This window comes from Sphaeramia orbicularis, chromosome 20 (genome assembly GCF_902148855.1).
Source record: "Sphaeramia orbicularis chromosome 20, fSphaOr1.1, whole genome shotgun sequence".
NCBI classification, from domain to species: Eukaryota; Metazoa; Chordata; class Actinopteri; order Kurtiformes; family Apogonidae; genus Sphaeramia; species Sphaeramia orbicularis.
Genome location: NC_043976.1, coordinates 6,314,653 through 6,331,789, shown reverse-complemented (window position 1 = coordinate 6,331,789; position 17,137 = coordinate 6,314,653). Strand labels below are relative to the sequence as shown.

General features: G+C 39.7%; 1 protein-coding gene across 2 annotated transcripts in view; it reads right to left on the bottom strand.

Moving 5' to 3' along the window:
- The window catches only part of waca (WW domain containing adaptor with coiled-coil a), a 42,877-nt gene extending 26,199 nt beyond the window's left edge, over positions 1-16,678 (bottom strand). For both annotated transcript variants that reach the window (XM_030122885.1, XM_030122886.1), the window contains exons 1-4: positions 16,437-16,678; positions 16,212-16,242; positions 15,152-15,344; positions 80-171 (exon numbers count right to left, since the gene is read on the bottom strand). In XM_030122885.1, coding sequence (XP_029978745.1) covers positions 80-171; positions 15,152-15,344; positions 16,212-16,242; positions 16,437-16,477 — 357 coding nt within the window. In that variant the 5' untranslated portion in view covers positions 16,478-16,678. The remainder of the gene's footprint in view (positions 1-79; positions 172-15,151; positions 15,345-16,211; positions 16,243-16,436) is intronic.
- Positions 16,679-17,137: the final 459 nt, after the last annotated feature.

Here is a 17,137-nt window from a genome sequence, read left to right as displayed (position 1 = left end):
TTTGCATACTGCACTAAAAATGTGATGTTTAGTCAATTTTCCTCCACAATGCTAAGGAGGAGGAAGAGGCAATACTCACTGTGTCTGAGGTCTTGCTGGGGTTAGTATGCGAATTGGAACTATGAAGGGAACTGTGGTTGTGAGAATTTTCTGGTGGAGAATAACTGGTCCCTGTAACACAACAAAAGACACAGATACCATCAGTGAGAATCAATAGCAGTCATAGATCAAGATCATAGACATACAGTACAAGTGCAACCTTGAATACAGCTATGTTCACTGTTGCCTCAGAGGGATTAAAGCAAAAAAAGCACTTAAAGAAAGACGTAGATTTTCCTGAAGTTTTAGACATACAAGTACTGACACTTTTCCTTCAACAGTGAGGGAAAAAAATACAAAGAAACAGCAATGCACCACAACAAACTGCACTACACTACTACAACAGCCTCAGTTAATTATTTTTCCATCTTGAAAATCTTAACAAGTAGGGATGCACCAATCCTGAAGTTATGGGCTGATGCTAATATACCAATGCTGATGCATGTTTTTCCAGTTTGTTTCCTCATGTTGCTTATTTTGTTCCTAACCTAACCTAGCACACTAAATTTACTTTTTACATCACACACAATTAAGCATGCAATGTGGGCCCTGGAGATTCAGTCAGGACACAAACTACTTGGTAGTGGAAGTGCGGAATTTTCTTGATTGTAAGATGCACCGTGATGCAGACTTCTGCAGCGTTGCAGTAAATCAATAACCAAGGGTATGCAGCCTACATTAAAAGTATACAATACCAACACTCATTGTTGGGCAGACACTGAAGTTGTAAAGTTACTTCACCATCATGCATTGAATTGTGGGTTAACTTCATGCTGATGTTACTTCTGTGTTGAGATTTGGGTGAAGGGAGGCGGAGACCCACATCAGGTGGTAAACAATACACCTATCATTTTAAAAGTAGCACAATATAGATTTAACAAACTTGCTGGGAAGCAAGAACTGGCTAAAACCCCACATTATGCCACCTGTGGAGCTATAGTATACACTCCTATCACAAGGTCACTCTACAGAAATAGCAAACGTTACACCTGCATTTTAAAATTAAACTAAAGCACGCATGTTGGAATGTAATTTGTACTGTTTAATTCCATTAAGTGTTGTGCCTTTTCTTGGAGCAGCTAGGTGGAAACGAGCTAAATTTCTTTCAGTTATAGCTGTACTGTTCATTTCTGTTGTGTTTTTGTGATGTTACTTTGTTCACACTGATACTGCCATGGAAAATAATGCCTATTCATATAATAGTCTGTAGAGTCTAATTTTTTAAAAGCCTTTCTAAATGAAATAGCTAAAATTTACCTGACTGTTGGCATCAAAGGATAAAAAAGTAGTCATGTCCAGTAGTACAGAGAATCAAGGATGCAACATCAATATGCATCCTGAATTACTGACAGGTGAATCATAACTGAATAGAATTGTGAGGTCTGTGATGACTCACATTCCTACTTGGTAGGCCTTCACTTCATCACAAATATTACAGTTAGCCACAATTATCATGCTTTTCTGAATATTCTTGTGCCCCTTAATCTCAAGGCACTTCAATTCTATTGGTATGCCTTTATTAGTCATTTTTGTGTATGTCAGTAATAATATATTTAAGTTTTTGGTGTCACTTTGTCCCTGTGATATTTGTTTGTAGATCCAAAAAGGTAAAGACAATTCTAATTTACATTTATGGCCTCCAGTGTTACAAATAGGGCTGGGTAAAAAAATTTATTTAATTGATCTGAGGTCGATCTCATTTTAATTTTGCATGATTGATTAATAGTGGATGAGATTGATTTTTTAGAGCAAGACCGGGAGTACGCGGAACGGTGGGCAGCTCTGTCTTGCGAACCCCTGGGGAAGACCGTCTCGCTCGTGACAGCTCGACCAACATTCACGGAGCGTGCGCACCCCTCAGCCCCACTCCCCTCTGACCAACAACCACGGAGCGCACCTCCCCCCCCCCACCCAGTGAGTAGAAGCCTCCAGTCATAAAACAGAAAAAGAAAAGCACTCAGAGCGCAGACCTCCACCTAGACAGATCTGCCCCCCCCCCACCCCCACACACACACCAAAATTTAATCATTTCTTCCATGTGCCAGTATCAACATTTCCTGAAAATTTCATGAAAATCCATCCACAAATTTTTGAGTTATCCTGCTAACAAACAAACATGCAAACACACAAAGCAAAGCGATCACAATACCTCCTGCTGGAGGTAATACAGATGATGAAGAAGTCTTTTCTGAGCCTCTGTAGAAACATGGCAATGTTCTTGTCCTGTTCATTATTTAAGAACACACTCAGCAATTTACTGCTGAATTGTCATATTTATTTCCTTTCTAATATCAATATTGATACCAGAATTGATGTGTTGCATGACTGCAGTACTCAAATAAGCAGGTTACAACTCAAAATTGTACTTTGGTATCACTAAATTATTCTGAATCAATCAATTAATACTGCATCAAATTGATATCGAATCAAACTGTGATTAATTGATTCAGAACCTTATGAATTGAAATTGAATCAGTTATGGAAATTGGCCATGATACCCAGCCCTAGTTACAAATGCCAGTAAGTGGTTCTTCAGCAGGTGAGTTGTATGTATATAAATAGACATGGTTAGGCTTACTGAAATCAAATCACTTTTAGTTACAGTGCCATTCATTAAACACAGCACTTCACACATTAAAGACAAGAGCTTTAAAGAACTATGCAGAGGAAAACCCCAAAAAACCTGAGGTCAAGCCCAGGGTTAAAGATAAAATGATCTGCAAAAGACAATCAATTTGCTCATCCCAATTATTTTGGGTAACAATCATCAGGAAAGAATTTCCTCATCATGACAGCCCAACTACTTGGTAGCAGATTGAACTACATGACTGAGACAGAACTGAAAAAATTGAGGCTGCCGTCAGATGCTGAGGTCCAGCTATCAAGTCAAACAGTGAGCCTGAATGTCATCTTACTAGGGCTGGGTAAAAAAATCGATTTAATCGATCTTAGATCAATCTCATTTTAATTTTGCGTAATCGATTAATAGTGGATGAGATCGATTTTTCAGAGCAGGACCGGGAGTACGCGGAACTGCGGGCGGCTCTGTCTTGCGAACCCCTGGGGAAAACTTGGTCTTGTTCGCGAAAAAGACATGGAAAAGAGGCAGAAGGGAAAACCCCCTCCGCTGGAGGTCCTCCAGCTTCAAACTCGAACCCGCAGTGTGAAGGAACTGGCTGCCTGGCGAGTCGTGGAAGCCGATCGTTCTAGGAATGATAACTTAGAACGCACTGTCCTTGGTTATGGCACCCCCTGCTGGTGGATATATGTGCATTTTTGTGTCTGAGGTACGTGCAGGGGTCTGGACCAACCCTCCAAATTGCACCGCCCTACCATGTATGGTTTAGGCTGCAGTAACAGTTTTATCAACAGAAAAATTAAAAAAATAATAAGGCGAATAATAAAAATCCGTACAAAAACAATAGGGTTCCACAGCACCGCTGAAACTGTGGAACGCGTATGCCAGCATACGCGTCCCACAGTCCCAACAGGCTTGGCCCCCTAATAATAATAATAAGGTGAAGAATAATAAAAATCCGTACAAAAAACAACAGGGTTCCACGGCACCGCTGGAACTGTGGAACGCGTATGCCGACATACATGTCCCACAGTCCCCGCGAGCTTGGCCCCCTAAATAGTCACTTTTAGTAAGGAACAAAATAGGTCTTGCCAAAGTTGAGGTACTGCAAAGTAATTAAAAGCCACATCATAAAAAATGCATCTGTATCATGTGTTCTGGCAGTGCCTAAAGGAGAAATCAAACTATGATCTACAACTAAAAAGAGAAGTTCTAAGTATTTCTGGCTGGTTGCTCATGCGACAGGTCACTCATGCTGACCATATACCAGGCCTTGGTGTAAAAGGATTTGCTTTGTAGAGCAAACGGGGTTTCATACTGTACTTGAACTATGTGAGCTCTTACTCTTTTGCCCCAGGAAAATGGGTTATTGTTGTTCACCATGAGCATATAACGAAGTCATGCTGAACAGTTAATTATGGCAACAGTTCATCTGCGAGTCATAGAAACATGTTGACTCAACATGATAAATGATGAAAAAGAATAGCAATAAAGGTTTGCCTATATTTAAAAAGAATCTATATCTAGTTGTGTTAGATTACACTTAGGTTAAGAAGCAGAGGTTCTATGACTAAACTCTAAGCGCACTTATTATTCAGCATTAATTTAAGATTAGGGATGTTTTCCAAACACATGACAATAAGCACTATGTGCTCTGCAATATTTACATCACACTAATACTATAGAAAAGCTATAATAATAATAACAATAATAATAATAATAATAATCATGGATTAAATTTCTATAGCGCTTTTCAAGGCACCCAAAGCACTTTACATTGTTGATCAATAATTCATTTGCTCTTACATTCTCCCTCTAGTGGTGGTAAACCACATTTGTAGCCACAGCTGCCCTGGGGCAGGCTGATGGAAGCGTGGCTGCCAATTTGCACCAAACGGTCCCTCCGACCACCACCAAAGATTTGCACGCATACATACACCAGTGTGACTGACACTGGAGGCAAGGTGGGTGAAGCATCTTGCCCAAGGACACAATGGCACATGACTGGGACAGAGTGACATTTGAACCATTAACCCTTCGGATATTAGACGACCTGCTCTATCTTCTGAGCCATACTCTGCAATTTTACCTTTTCAAGAAAACCTGAAGCTGAACCATCAAGTTTCAAGGTGTAATCATGCAACAGCATTACATATTGTTGTCATTGGTGATGTCCCAATCTGGATTTTTTTTGCTTCCGATCCAATTTTTTTTTTAGGTTTAGTTTTGCCGATACTGATCCAATCTGAAACTGACTTTTTACAATGAAATTTTGATTTAAATTTGGAGTCATTATTTATATGTTATTATGCTATTATTTTACTTTGGATCACAATTGGGCTGAATGTGTAGCCTGAACTAAAACAAGTATGACACCTTTGACTCTTAGTAACTCAGGCCAGTTTTGGCCCGTGGGCTGTATGTTTGCCCCTGCAGTAGTACGTCTATGGACAGGTCCGTCCAGGTATTATTTTGGGGGGGGGGGGGGGTCCATGCCGTACTTTACTCGTGGGTTGGGTTGGGTCAAAAGAATGTCAGTTAATTTGCAGGGCAGGCTGGGTTGGGTCAAATAATTCCACAAAAGCCCCGCAGGTTGAAAAAAACCCAACTCGCTAGGGGTGTGCCAATACATCAATTATTAGATTAATCACATTGTGACACATGACAATTCAATAACAATTCATAAATGTTCAAAAACGATTATTTTTCATAATTACTAAATAACAGGAACACAATCGCGGCAGGAAAACAAAAGTGGCGCATGCCGCCTGGATGCCTTAAAGAGCCGACCAGGGGGAACACAGTAACACCTACTCTGTTTGGCTACAAGTACAGAGCCTGAGATTCACCCAACGGGTTTAAAAGCTTGCGTATGAAAGCAGGGCTGTTGTGCTCTGATGCGGACACAGGAGCATAGATACAAACTTCCGAACCGAAAGTATTTAGCCCAGAAAGTAGTTCCCGAACTGTACAATGAGACCAAAACCAAAGTAGTGGAACTACTGAAGTAAGCATGTAGGATAGCGCCCACGTGTGATGCATGCTTTGTGAACAGCAAAATCTTTCATTTCTTATGGGATTTCTGCCGCTCATTAAGGATTTTTTTGGATATCATTTATTATGCCTGAATAGGCTAGCTTTTGTGTTGGTTCAGAATGACTAAGCTGTTTTATACAGTTTTCTGCATACATACATAACAGAAGCATGTATGTGGGGAGGGTCTGAGAGTTTGAGTGGGTTCCTGGGGATCTTTTGAGGGGCCAGAAAAACTAAAAAGGCAATTATTATTATTTTTTAATTAGACTAGTACACAAATCTGTGAAAACCACTTTTGATTGAAATAAGTCTTATTTATTTCTAGGGACATTTTGATTTTTGATTTCCTAAAAAAATGTGGATTTTTTTTTTGTACTATTAATAGAGAAATATATACTTTTGAAAAGTACTGCTTTTGATACCGCAAGTGTTTTGCAGGTAACTGGAAATCTTTATTTGTGAATACGGGCAGCTTTTACTGTATATGCCATTGCTACCTTTTTCCTGTTGGTTCCCTGATGGAAAATATGTTGGATCATTCAGTAGTTTGACACAAATAAAAGATAATTGAGGCATATTTGTTTGATTACTTAACTTTATGGAACTTAACTAATAATGACAAATATATCTTGTTTAAAAGTATGAAGTAGCCACAGAGCAATAAAAAAAATCCTGAATGAGGAAAAAAGATGAATCGAAAATCATTATAATCATTATCATCGTGATAATCATTGATTAATCGAATAGCAGCACTCTGAATCGAATGGAAAAGTGTCTTAGATGGGACACCCCTACGACTCGCGCATCACTACCGGACTGTAAAGTGAAACATACACGCTGTACTAATTCATCTAAACCTCCCACTGTTGTGCAGCTAATTTTCCTTTTCCCTACCTTGGGAAACTTTAATTTGAGGGGGCAGGACGTTTGTTTACACCCTCCTCCACCCCCCAGAACTGGGCCAGAATCAGCTCGATCTCGTGACTAAGTCCGATCCAATCTAATCTTCTAAAAAATGCCAGATCGGCAGCCAATGCCATTCTTTAAATTGGATCAGGACACCCCTAGTTGTCATACAAGTTTGTAAAGTAAAACCAGAAAGAAATTTAAGTCTATATGCTCCCCTGCCTGCCTCCCCTTACACTGAATGACAGGACCAGCATAACTACATAAGACTGTGTTGCATTCTGATGGTAAGACCAACCCTGCTTCTCTATCCAATCATCACTACGCTGCTCAACTATTATTAGATGCTTTTAGTGTGAGCACTTCAGGATATTTTGACATTTGTAACATTTTTTAAATTGCTGTATGGATATAATTATATGTTAGAATGCAAGGCACCCTGGAATCAAAGGTCTCTGTTAACAGTGTTCGCATGCACAGCAGAAGGAGCACCAGAAAAAGCATCATTCAGACATTTTACACTAGTTATTTTTTCTTTCCACTGAATATTCCAAATATTTATATTTTAGTTTATTCTCACTTTTTGCATCGTTTGTCATTAAATGAAGGCAGCTAACAGCACTGTCCAGACTTTCCTATTCTACCTGGGTTCAATTTAAATGACCCAATGAAAGTGGAATTGAGTATTTTACAGAGCATTTGAAATGAAGTGTCAGTTAAGTATTTGTTTTAAAGTGGGGCTGTATGACATACCTGTCCATAGTCAGTGTTTACCTGCACCCTGTCCTCGGTGATGCAGTGCTTTACCTCCATGCTCTCCCATCTCCCTCTCTGAAACACAGTTGTGCTATGATCTCTTACAGGTAACACGTAGACTAAAGATAAGTACACTGCCTGACTAAAAAACAAAGTTGCACATGCAATATTTCACTGTACCACCTTTGATTTTGATTACAGGAGACACTGACTGTGACATCTTTTTTGCCACATAATGCAATGTAGTGTCACAGTTAGGTTCATAATAGTTTTTCCATCCATAGTTGCATTAATTTTTTATTTTTGATGATGGAGAATCAGACTGCTGCATCAAGTCTTTATCACATCCCAAATTAGAATCTGGACTTTATGGTGGCTAATTCATGTATGAAAATGATGTCTCATTCTCTCTGAATCATTCTGTCACAAGCCTGACGACCTTGATTAATCCTAGCATTGTCCAATGTTTTTGACATTAAAGACATGAGACACTACTTACTGCATCAGTTAGAGTTAAATAACCTGTTACAGCTCAAACATTATTAACCACTGCAGTACTTACCGATGGGAGGATCTAGGGCTGCACGATTTTGGCCCCAAAAAAAAAAAAATCCTGATTTTTTTCCTCTAAAAACTCAATTTTCAATTTCGATTTTTGGGTATAACTAGAAAAGACAACAGAAGTCAGCATGTCGTTTTCCTGAGCAGCCCACAATGCAAGCCACTGCTCCGACCTCAAAGCTGTGATGGTATCATGTGATGAACCCACAGTTTTGTTTTGTTTTTTCTCATTAAATCTTTGAAATGAAGTAGAGTACACAAACAATGTATACAACAAGAAAATAACATAAGTTTGTCAGGGGGAATACACTATAATAAAATGTCCAAATCAGAGCAAATACCTATGTTTTTTATAGCCTTTTTGTTTCCACATTTATCCAACAGCTTTAAATAAAGTTCAACATCTTACAAAACATAAATAATATTTGGGTTTTTTGTTAAAGAACTTACATTTGTGAATGAAAAAATTAGCAAGTAAGAGGACTAAATTAATTATTAAAAAAAAAAAGTTTTTTCTTCTGTTTTTTTTTTTCTTTTCTGGGTATCTGGGCCCACAGAAGTGATACCAGTGTAAGTCAGTGACAGGCATCAGTCATGTGTGCGTGCGTGGACCACGTTAGTATGAGGGATCCACATGTGGTTCTATTTAAACTGGGGGATCCGTGCGTGGAACAGACCGACCCAGGACACACTGGAGGGATTCTATCCCTGTAGCTGGTGGATGTGTGTGGGCACAGGGCTGTCTGGGCTCCTCTGCTCAGGCTGATGACCCCGAGACCCGGACCCAGTTCGGAAGAAGACAGTATGGTACGGATCCGGACAACGGAAGATGAATGATCCCCATGCCGCTATATTTCAATTGCGGGATCCGTGCGTGAAGCCACGGCTTATATTGCTATAAGTACATTCACAGTTCATTAACAGACTTAACATCCGTGGTCATTACACGGACTTCTGTGACAGACCGCTGTCACAGGAGGAGCCTACGGTAGCCCGCGGGGGCGCACGGCTCGGAGGCATGAGAAAGATGAAATCGATTTTACAATTTCCCTTTTTTAAAAATCGTCCTAATTAAAAAATCCGATTTCGATTTAAAATCGATTAATCGTGCAGCCCTAGGAGGATCTGAAGTATTTGCTTAGTTAAATCCAGGCAGTTACATTTTTTTTGTCCAGGCTATTGAACTGATTCTAACTGCAGCAAGTACCCTCTCATTTCTTAAAAGTCAAAAAGACTGGACAATGCCAGGATTCATCAAGGTCATCAGGCTTGTGACAGAATGGTTCAAGGAGAATGAGACATTTTCACACATGGATTGGCCACCATAAAGTCCAGACTGTAATTTGGGATGTGCTGTCCAATTCTCCATCATCAATAATCAAAAATTAATACAATTATGGATGGAAAAAATATTATGAACCTTATTGTGACACTACATAAGCATTATGTGGCAAGAAAGATGTCACAGTGAATGTCTCCTGTAATCAAAACGAAAGGTGGTGCTGTGAAATATGGCATGTGCGACTTTTTCTTTTTTTTTTTTTTTTTATAGGCCAGGCAGTGTATGTCATACAGCCACAAACTGTGTTTCCAGGGGATTTGCAACATTACTGTTGCTAGAAGCCAAAGATTTTACTTAAAATTCTTTGTAGTCATTCAGTAGGTGTAATCGCTAAAACTTTCAGTTAGTCCCTTTTGAGTCACTTTTATCGGCTAGAGATTGCATAATGCGTTTTCTGGTGCTACTGCTGTAATATGGTCGTGATGACTTCAAACACCAAATAATCACAGTGACATCAAGCCTTCTTGCAGCAAGGCTGTCCTTACAAAGATGCTTTGCTCAAGTAAGAGTGCACAATAATGTTGTTATGAGAAGTGTGAAAATATTTTGGTTCCTTGTGAAACTGGTGAGACAAATTGGACTATGGCAATATGCCACAGTCTGGGTAAACGGCTAACACTGCAAGGTGTCACAGAATGTATGACACACAGATCGGGAGGATGAGACCATAACTGTTCAGTGAGCATATTTGTTTGTGGGTTCTTTAAGTTATTGTCCAAGAATGAAATAATACTGGTCCAAAATGTGGACAAATGCAGAGTTTTTAGACAAATAACTGGAGGTATTTGGTTGTAACAAGCTTAAATTTCACAGGTGGCGAGAAAAATTGTGATTCAGACTGGATAGTCATTAGGGATGTAAACAATTAATCGACTAACAATTAACTGTCGATAAGAATTTGCCTGATTAAATTATTGTCAGTTAATTGCCCTTTTCTGCCCGTCCACACCTGTCTGAAGGGTGCCGGTTTGCCCATGCTGTGACGCCACGGCTGGGATAGTCGGTCATTGAACCGGATCATGGTGTTGATGAGTTAGAATGTCTTTATGGACAGGGTGGAGCCAAACACAGACCGACCCGTCTGTTTGTGGGAGCGGTACACCTCCTACTAAATACACGCACAAATGTGGGGTCGGTGTCGGAGCGTTTTCCCTGGAGGTTGGTCTAGTCCATGCTCAGTGAGACAGAAGTTGAAAATATCCTCCAGGTTCCTGATTCGGGCCACAGGTATGTTGAGGATTTGCGAAGCTTCAGGAGGTAGGGAAAAGATCAATGAGCAAAAAGTTTCACTTTCACTTCTGCGGGGGCACGGACTGCACCGTACTGTAATGTATTAGAAGTAGGACGGAAAGTGATGCACGCACATGTGCGATTACCAACCAACATGCACGCATCCCCCAGCCGTACTGCGCGTGCGAGTCCCCCCCCCCCCCCCCCCCGAAACACACGCATGCACCCAACCACCCACCGGTGAAACGCACACACGTGAAACCCCCCCCCCCATTACACACCACCACATCAACAGATGAATCCCACAGGAAACACTGACTGTATCCAATGGTTCAGTAAATCAATCATTACGGCATATGACATGTTTTTTTCATGAAGTATATAAACAATATTTAGCTTTTATTCTTATAGACCGTATTGAAAGAGAAATTCAGGTTCTCAGGAAAATCGCTGCTTATCAATTAATCGTTAATCGATCGATAAGGGCAACCAACTAACGATTAATGAATAAATCGATAATTTGCATCCCTAATAGTGATTCTAACTCAAAAGATTGTAATATGATATTTTTGGCCAGATCACCCAGTCCCATTATCATTTTTATGTTATGAGAAAATTATGAAGGCTTTTCGGAGCCAAACTGCTGAGGCCAAACCCAGTGTGATTAGTATCAGCCCCTGTATATAAAGCCTGATCCATTTTAACCCTGAGCCGCATGGGAAGCAGCACACTGTCATTTCACATGTCTGTTACACATGTGCAGTCAGTGTAATTCACATAATGTATCAATCTTCATCAAATCTTGTAGGTATATTGACTGATGATCTACAAGTGATTAAAGCATCCAAAAGAAGTTTTTTTTCTTGATACAAGAAACTGGTATTTTTCCATAAGCAGAATTTGCATGCAGTCTCGGATGCATTTCATTCATCCTTTATGTTTCTCTGACAGCTGCCAAAAAACGCTGTAGCACACATCATTTGAAAACACTGGAAGCACAGAGCTACATGTGTCCCTTGAGTGTACACAATATAAACAAACAAAAGCCAGCAGTTTTAATGAACTTAACGTCAGTGTGTCAGTAAGTGATGATAGCAAAACATCATTTATGTGCTGTGTATCAGACCTCAGGTGTTCCATGGGTAACAGCATTTCACATCTTGAAACTGGTCAAATAAATAATGTTTAGAATCTGACACAGTATACAATGTAAATGTACTTATATAAAACCCTACATGATGGTAACCTCATGCATGTCCAACATGTGTGCACTAGTGCAGCACCCAGTTTGGGACCCCATTCTTCAAAAGTTCATGTACTTCTCACCTCCCAGGGCTCCATGAAACTGGTTCTCTGTCATCAATGAAATGAACTGTAAGGCTTGCAAAGAAAGAACAGAATTATCTATAGATTTATCATTAGAAATAACACCATTTATTAACTGAGCCAAATGTTCTCACAACAAATGGCTCATCTGAGCTCTAGATTTTAAGATAGAATTGTTCTTGCTATTCTAAAAATGATAGGGTTGGAACCAATTGGTCACAATGTGCAGATACCTGATGGGGGACAAATCAAACGAGATGGGCAAACTTCAAAATGAGGGTAATGGTAAAGCATTCTGTCACTTGGCCCAACTTATGAAACAACTGCCAAAAAGCAAGGTAAAAAAAAAAATACTAAAGAATGTTTAATCATTAAACTGGCTACAATGCCAATCTATTCTTGTTTTCTTTATGTCAATTGTCCTTACAGGAATAACTTCTACCTCATAAGATGATGGCACAACATTTTAGAAAATTTACTGGATGCTGTGTAAACCCAAACATGTAAAACCCCTTACATCAAAATATTCTGCTGTTACATAGCATTTGTGACTGAGCAAATGTTACTTGGTTCCAGTGTATTAGGCTGAAATAGTAGATCAGAGTGTGTAAAAAAAAAAAAAAAACAAACAGTATGTAATATTCCGGGTGCTTAGAGAGATGGTGATAAACTCACTCATTGCGTGTTGCCCCGTCAAGCTCACACTGAATTTTTTCATCAGCCACCAAGGACAGAAATGTCTGAACCTCCTCGACCGACCACAATGTCATTTTGCTGTCATCATGGATTAGCCCACTGTTATATTTACTGAGAATTTCCGGATGTTTTTTTTTCCCCCAAATGGCTGGTCACAACTTGATGACACAATAACAAGTCTCTGACCAATCAGTGGTCTGCAGTGTTATCACGTCACATTTTAGTGTCTTTTCACCCATTTTGGAATCTCGGCCAAGCAAATACGGAAAAAATTGTATCGAGTATCAGATTCCACGTTCTTTTACATAATGGATATGCAAAAAAGCCGTGTCGAGCCGGTACCACGTAGCAGAAACGTGGCATAATAGTCCAACCGCTTGCATTTTGACATGGCAATACCCGTGACAAGGTAAGGCAACAATATATCGATAATTAGCATGACTTTGAGCAAGCCGTGCACCATTTTTTTGGCCGTGCTTTTTGAAAATGAACCGTGCAAATCACGGGTGCACGGCTCACTGCCTAATACACTGTTTGGTTCAGCCTTTGACACTAAATCAATCTCACACAGTATCACGTACTGTAAACAAGTTCTATTAGGCTCATTTTTATTCCTCAAACATATGGTCACTAGACTTTCAACTCTACTACATCATCAGGCTTCTCTTCATTCTACGAAGTTCCTCTACCTGCATTAAAACTCTGATGAAGCTGTAAGTACCTTTGGGGAAAACAAAACACAAATGACCTTCAAAATGTTTTTACAGTACCCATTTACTAAACCCCTTTTTCTTAAAACTGTTAAACCACACCTTAACCATTCCATTAATGTATCACTCCACAAATGCTAAAACAAATACATCCAATATCTCAAACACCTTAGTTAAGCATGTTGCTGTAAAACTAATTTTTCACCTGCACTTAATAATTCTGGGTAACTCATAGTCCTTGTTTACCTTCTTGGTGCGATTCATTCATTCATTTGAAGGGAACCTAACTAATCCCACTTGAGTGTGTACCACAACAGCCGCACCAAGGCCCTCAAACCTGTTGAGTTGTTGTCATGGTTCCTACAAATTAAATTTAAGACTTTTTAAGACCTTTTTAAGACTAGTTAGAACACTCATGTCAACCAGGTTGAGAGTGATCTTTTCTCCAACCTGGCATCATTAAATTTGCACTTCCCCATGCTTACTTTTCACTTGTGAGAGCCGTTCCTTAAAGTTCCCTAAGTAAGCTTTCTCAGGCGCCTGCGTGACTAATGGCTGCACGTGTGTTGGGCTGAATGTTATGTGATAATTGGTTCCTAATTTCAAAATAAATTGTCAGGTTGGAATGGATGGAACTGAGTAGACCAAAATTCCTTCATTTGCAGCTTGGACTTTCCCAGACACATTTAAACACAACACAGTGAACAAGTTTATGGCAACATAACTTAAGACCTACTGTATTAAATTTGATACCTTTAACAGACTTTTTTTTTTAAAGAAGGTACTAAATGCAGATTCGTAAATTCAAGACTTTTAAGACTTTTTAAGACCCTGCGGGGAACCCAGTCTGAAATTATCTAGCCCAACAACCAAATGTACTCTGCAAGTTTGAGTTAAATCGCTCCTGCTGCTGGACGCTGAAGACGGAATGTCTTTTGCAAAACGTGAAGCACCATAGTATTCTCATAGATGTGTCCATCAAGTGCATTTGGACTTCTGCTTTGGCTGGCATCATGTCCAGGTAATTACATTGAATACGAGCAAACACCAAATCGGCTCTTGCTCCGTGTTAAACTGCATAGCGATGCAGTGATACTTCTTAAACTCATATGTTATTTCTGTCCAAAACAAATCTGACCAATTAATAGAACATTGGTCAAAGTTCTCAAATGCTCTATACTACTTATTTTGATATGCTTGGATATTTCTGTGTGAAAAGTAATAGAACTGAGGGGAAGTCCTTTGAACCTAGATAAATCAAATTTCTTCACTACCCATGAATCAGACACTTTAAATGCAGAAATATTTGATTCAACTGTGTTCACATAATCTTGGAGGAAGAAACAAGGAAAGATTTTTACGAGTTTTAAATTACTTCTCGTTCATATTTAAAAATATTTGGGCCTTGTTGACAAAAAGCACTTCTAACATCATCTGATGGTAGTGTCGGTGAAAATGGTAAGAAACAGCCAGCTCACACAACGAGAGGCACCAGATATAGTAGCCAAACAAGTTCAACAATATCTTACTTAAAGGATACAAATGGTTTAACATTCATTACAGTCACCAACAAAACTAATATGAACTCACAACAAAGTCTAATCTTACTAGCTAATGAAATGTGCAGTTTAATCACCTTTAAAATTAAATGCTAAAAACACAAAGTTGATACATTGGTACTAGATATGTCACAGCTTTCATATCTATAACAAGCTGGTCTGCTCCAAAGCTACAAGTAATGAAAAACCTACGTACAAACACAAGCAAAAAAATAGCTACTGACTTTTAGTGCTAAAGATTACAGACATAAAATGGTACACTAAAACCACAAGTGACTGTGGGACAGCAATGACATGTAGCATAATAGAGATCTATGAGTTTCTTTTTTAACCTTAACATGTTTACTCTCACCTCCATCCCTGTCTCTGGCCCGGTGTGTATGGACAGCCTTTCCTCTGCTGTGCCCTGTGCTGTCGATGTGTTTGTTTTCAGGGCTGTCAGACCTCCTGAGCATTTTGCAAGGAGGGGTGACATCTGAGTCAGTGCGCATCTTTTCATGACGGTGGTCCCCTCCTGGATGGGTCTTGGACGAGTACTTGAGAGTCTGCAAACACAAAGTATATAATTCACTATACCCTAGAATCTAGTACAACCAGTATTCATTGTGCAAACACACTTTACAATCAAACCGCTGAAGTGAGTGTTATCCTTCTGTCTACCACTTTATTTGACTATTCAAACTACTACCATGTCAAACTACGTATGTATGAAGGCTTTAATATTTCAGAAGTTGATCTGCTAAGTCAATTGCCTTGCATGTAGCCACTGACTTATTTGAGAGGAGCAAATTAATCTCGGTCATATCCTCCTACTGCAGTGTTACTGTACAGCTGTAGGGGCTATGCTGATGACAAAACATCACCTGGGCTATTCCTAATTAGGTAATGACATATTTACGGATCAATATTTCAATATTCTTAATTTGGACTGAGAAAACAGTACATGTTAGCTCTCCGACGGGTACGCTTACTTTATTGCTTAAAATATACATTCTGAAACATATATACTGGCGTGCAATAAATATATCGAGCACTTTGATGTACTGAGGGCTTAACTGGCTATATTCTTAAAATGACAGATTGCGGTCAGGCCCTACTCGGACTGGCTGGCAAGGAAGCTAAAGCTAATAGGCTATCATTAGCTGTGAGCTGCAATAAAAGTCGTCAGTGCCGTTCCCAAAACTGTTGAATTCGACGAATTCAGTAAACGAATATGCTCTTTAACTGTCGCTGTTTATGTTAGCCAATCTTTACGGCGCTCTGAGTGGTATTTGCGGCATAAGCCTTTACTTTTCACTTTATTTTCCGCACTGAGTGGGGCCTGTTGTGCTCTCCAGAAGCCTGAACTAGAGTGTCCATTTTAATCTTATTTGCTGCTAGCAAGCTAACTGGCTACTGGTTGCTACAAGTACCTGATAGGGCTGAGAATCTCTTCGGTCGCACCTGCAAATATAAACAAAATAGTTGTGAATATGACGACTGAAATGTCAACGTAGACAAACAGTTGAAAGTGCTGCAACAGCTGAACGTGCAAGTTTCCAGACACTTATTTTGGTTTCAGTAAAAATGGCGGATTGTCAAAGCGTAGCTACGGAGAACGAGAAAATCTGAATAAGTAACGTTAAAAAGATGTTTACCCATCGCCGAGTCTCGGTTGTTTCCTTGCATACATTACCATCAATGCCGTGTTAGTGTGATTGGAGTGGGATGTGAAAGACTGGTAACGGTACTATGTTTTTCTGGTTGATTCAGCGACCTGAAATTCGTCAATTATTTCAGCCTAGCTTGTGGGTATTTCAGTGCTATCAGGTTCACTGGTCGAAAGAGCGCCCTCACTCAGTCCATCTCCCACTCCGACACACAGCCGTGTCTCTATCTACCCAGAAAACGTAGCAGTAGAGCTGCGCGCTGGGTTGCCAGGTTTGAAACTGTCCCCAGATTAGGAAAACCCAAACGAAGTCTGGATCGGTGTGGCAGCTGGAAAAACTCCCATAGTCATATCAGTATCAGCACAGTGATATGATATTAACATAGTCTCTTTGTATACGTATACATATACGGTGGATCTATAATTTCGATATACTTTGTTTTCATTCAGATGCTTCGGAACATGTTAGAGAATTGTTTAAATGTCCAGAAAACTGAATGAAGTACCAAATACCTACTTCATGCTCACAGAAAGCATATTAGTATGCTTTATCGCTAATTGTAATTACTCAAAATAACTTATTGCAAATGCATCCATCAATTGACAAAGGTGGAGTTGTGCATTAGCTGGCAACCCTGACTCATCTCCACCTCCCCCTTCCGATGGCAACATCCGGGACACAAACTGGCT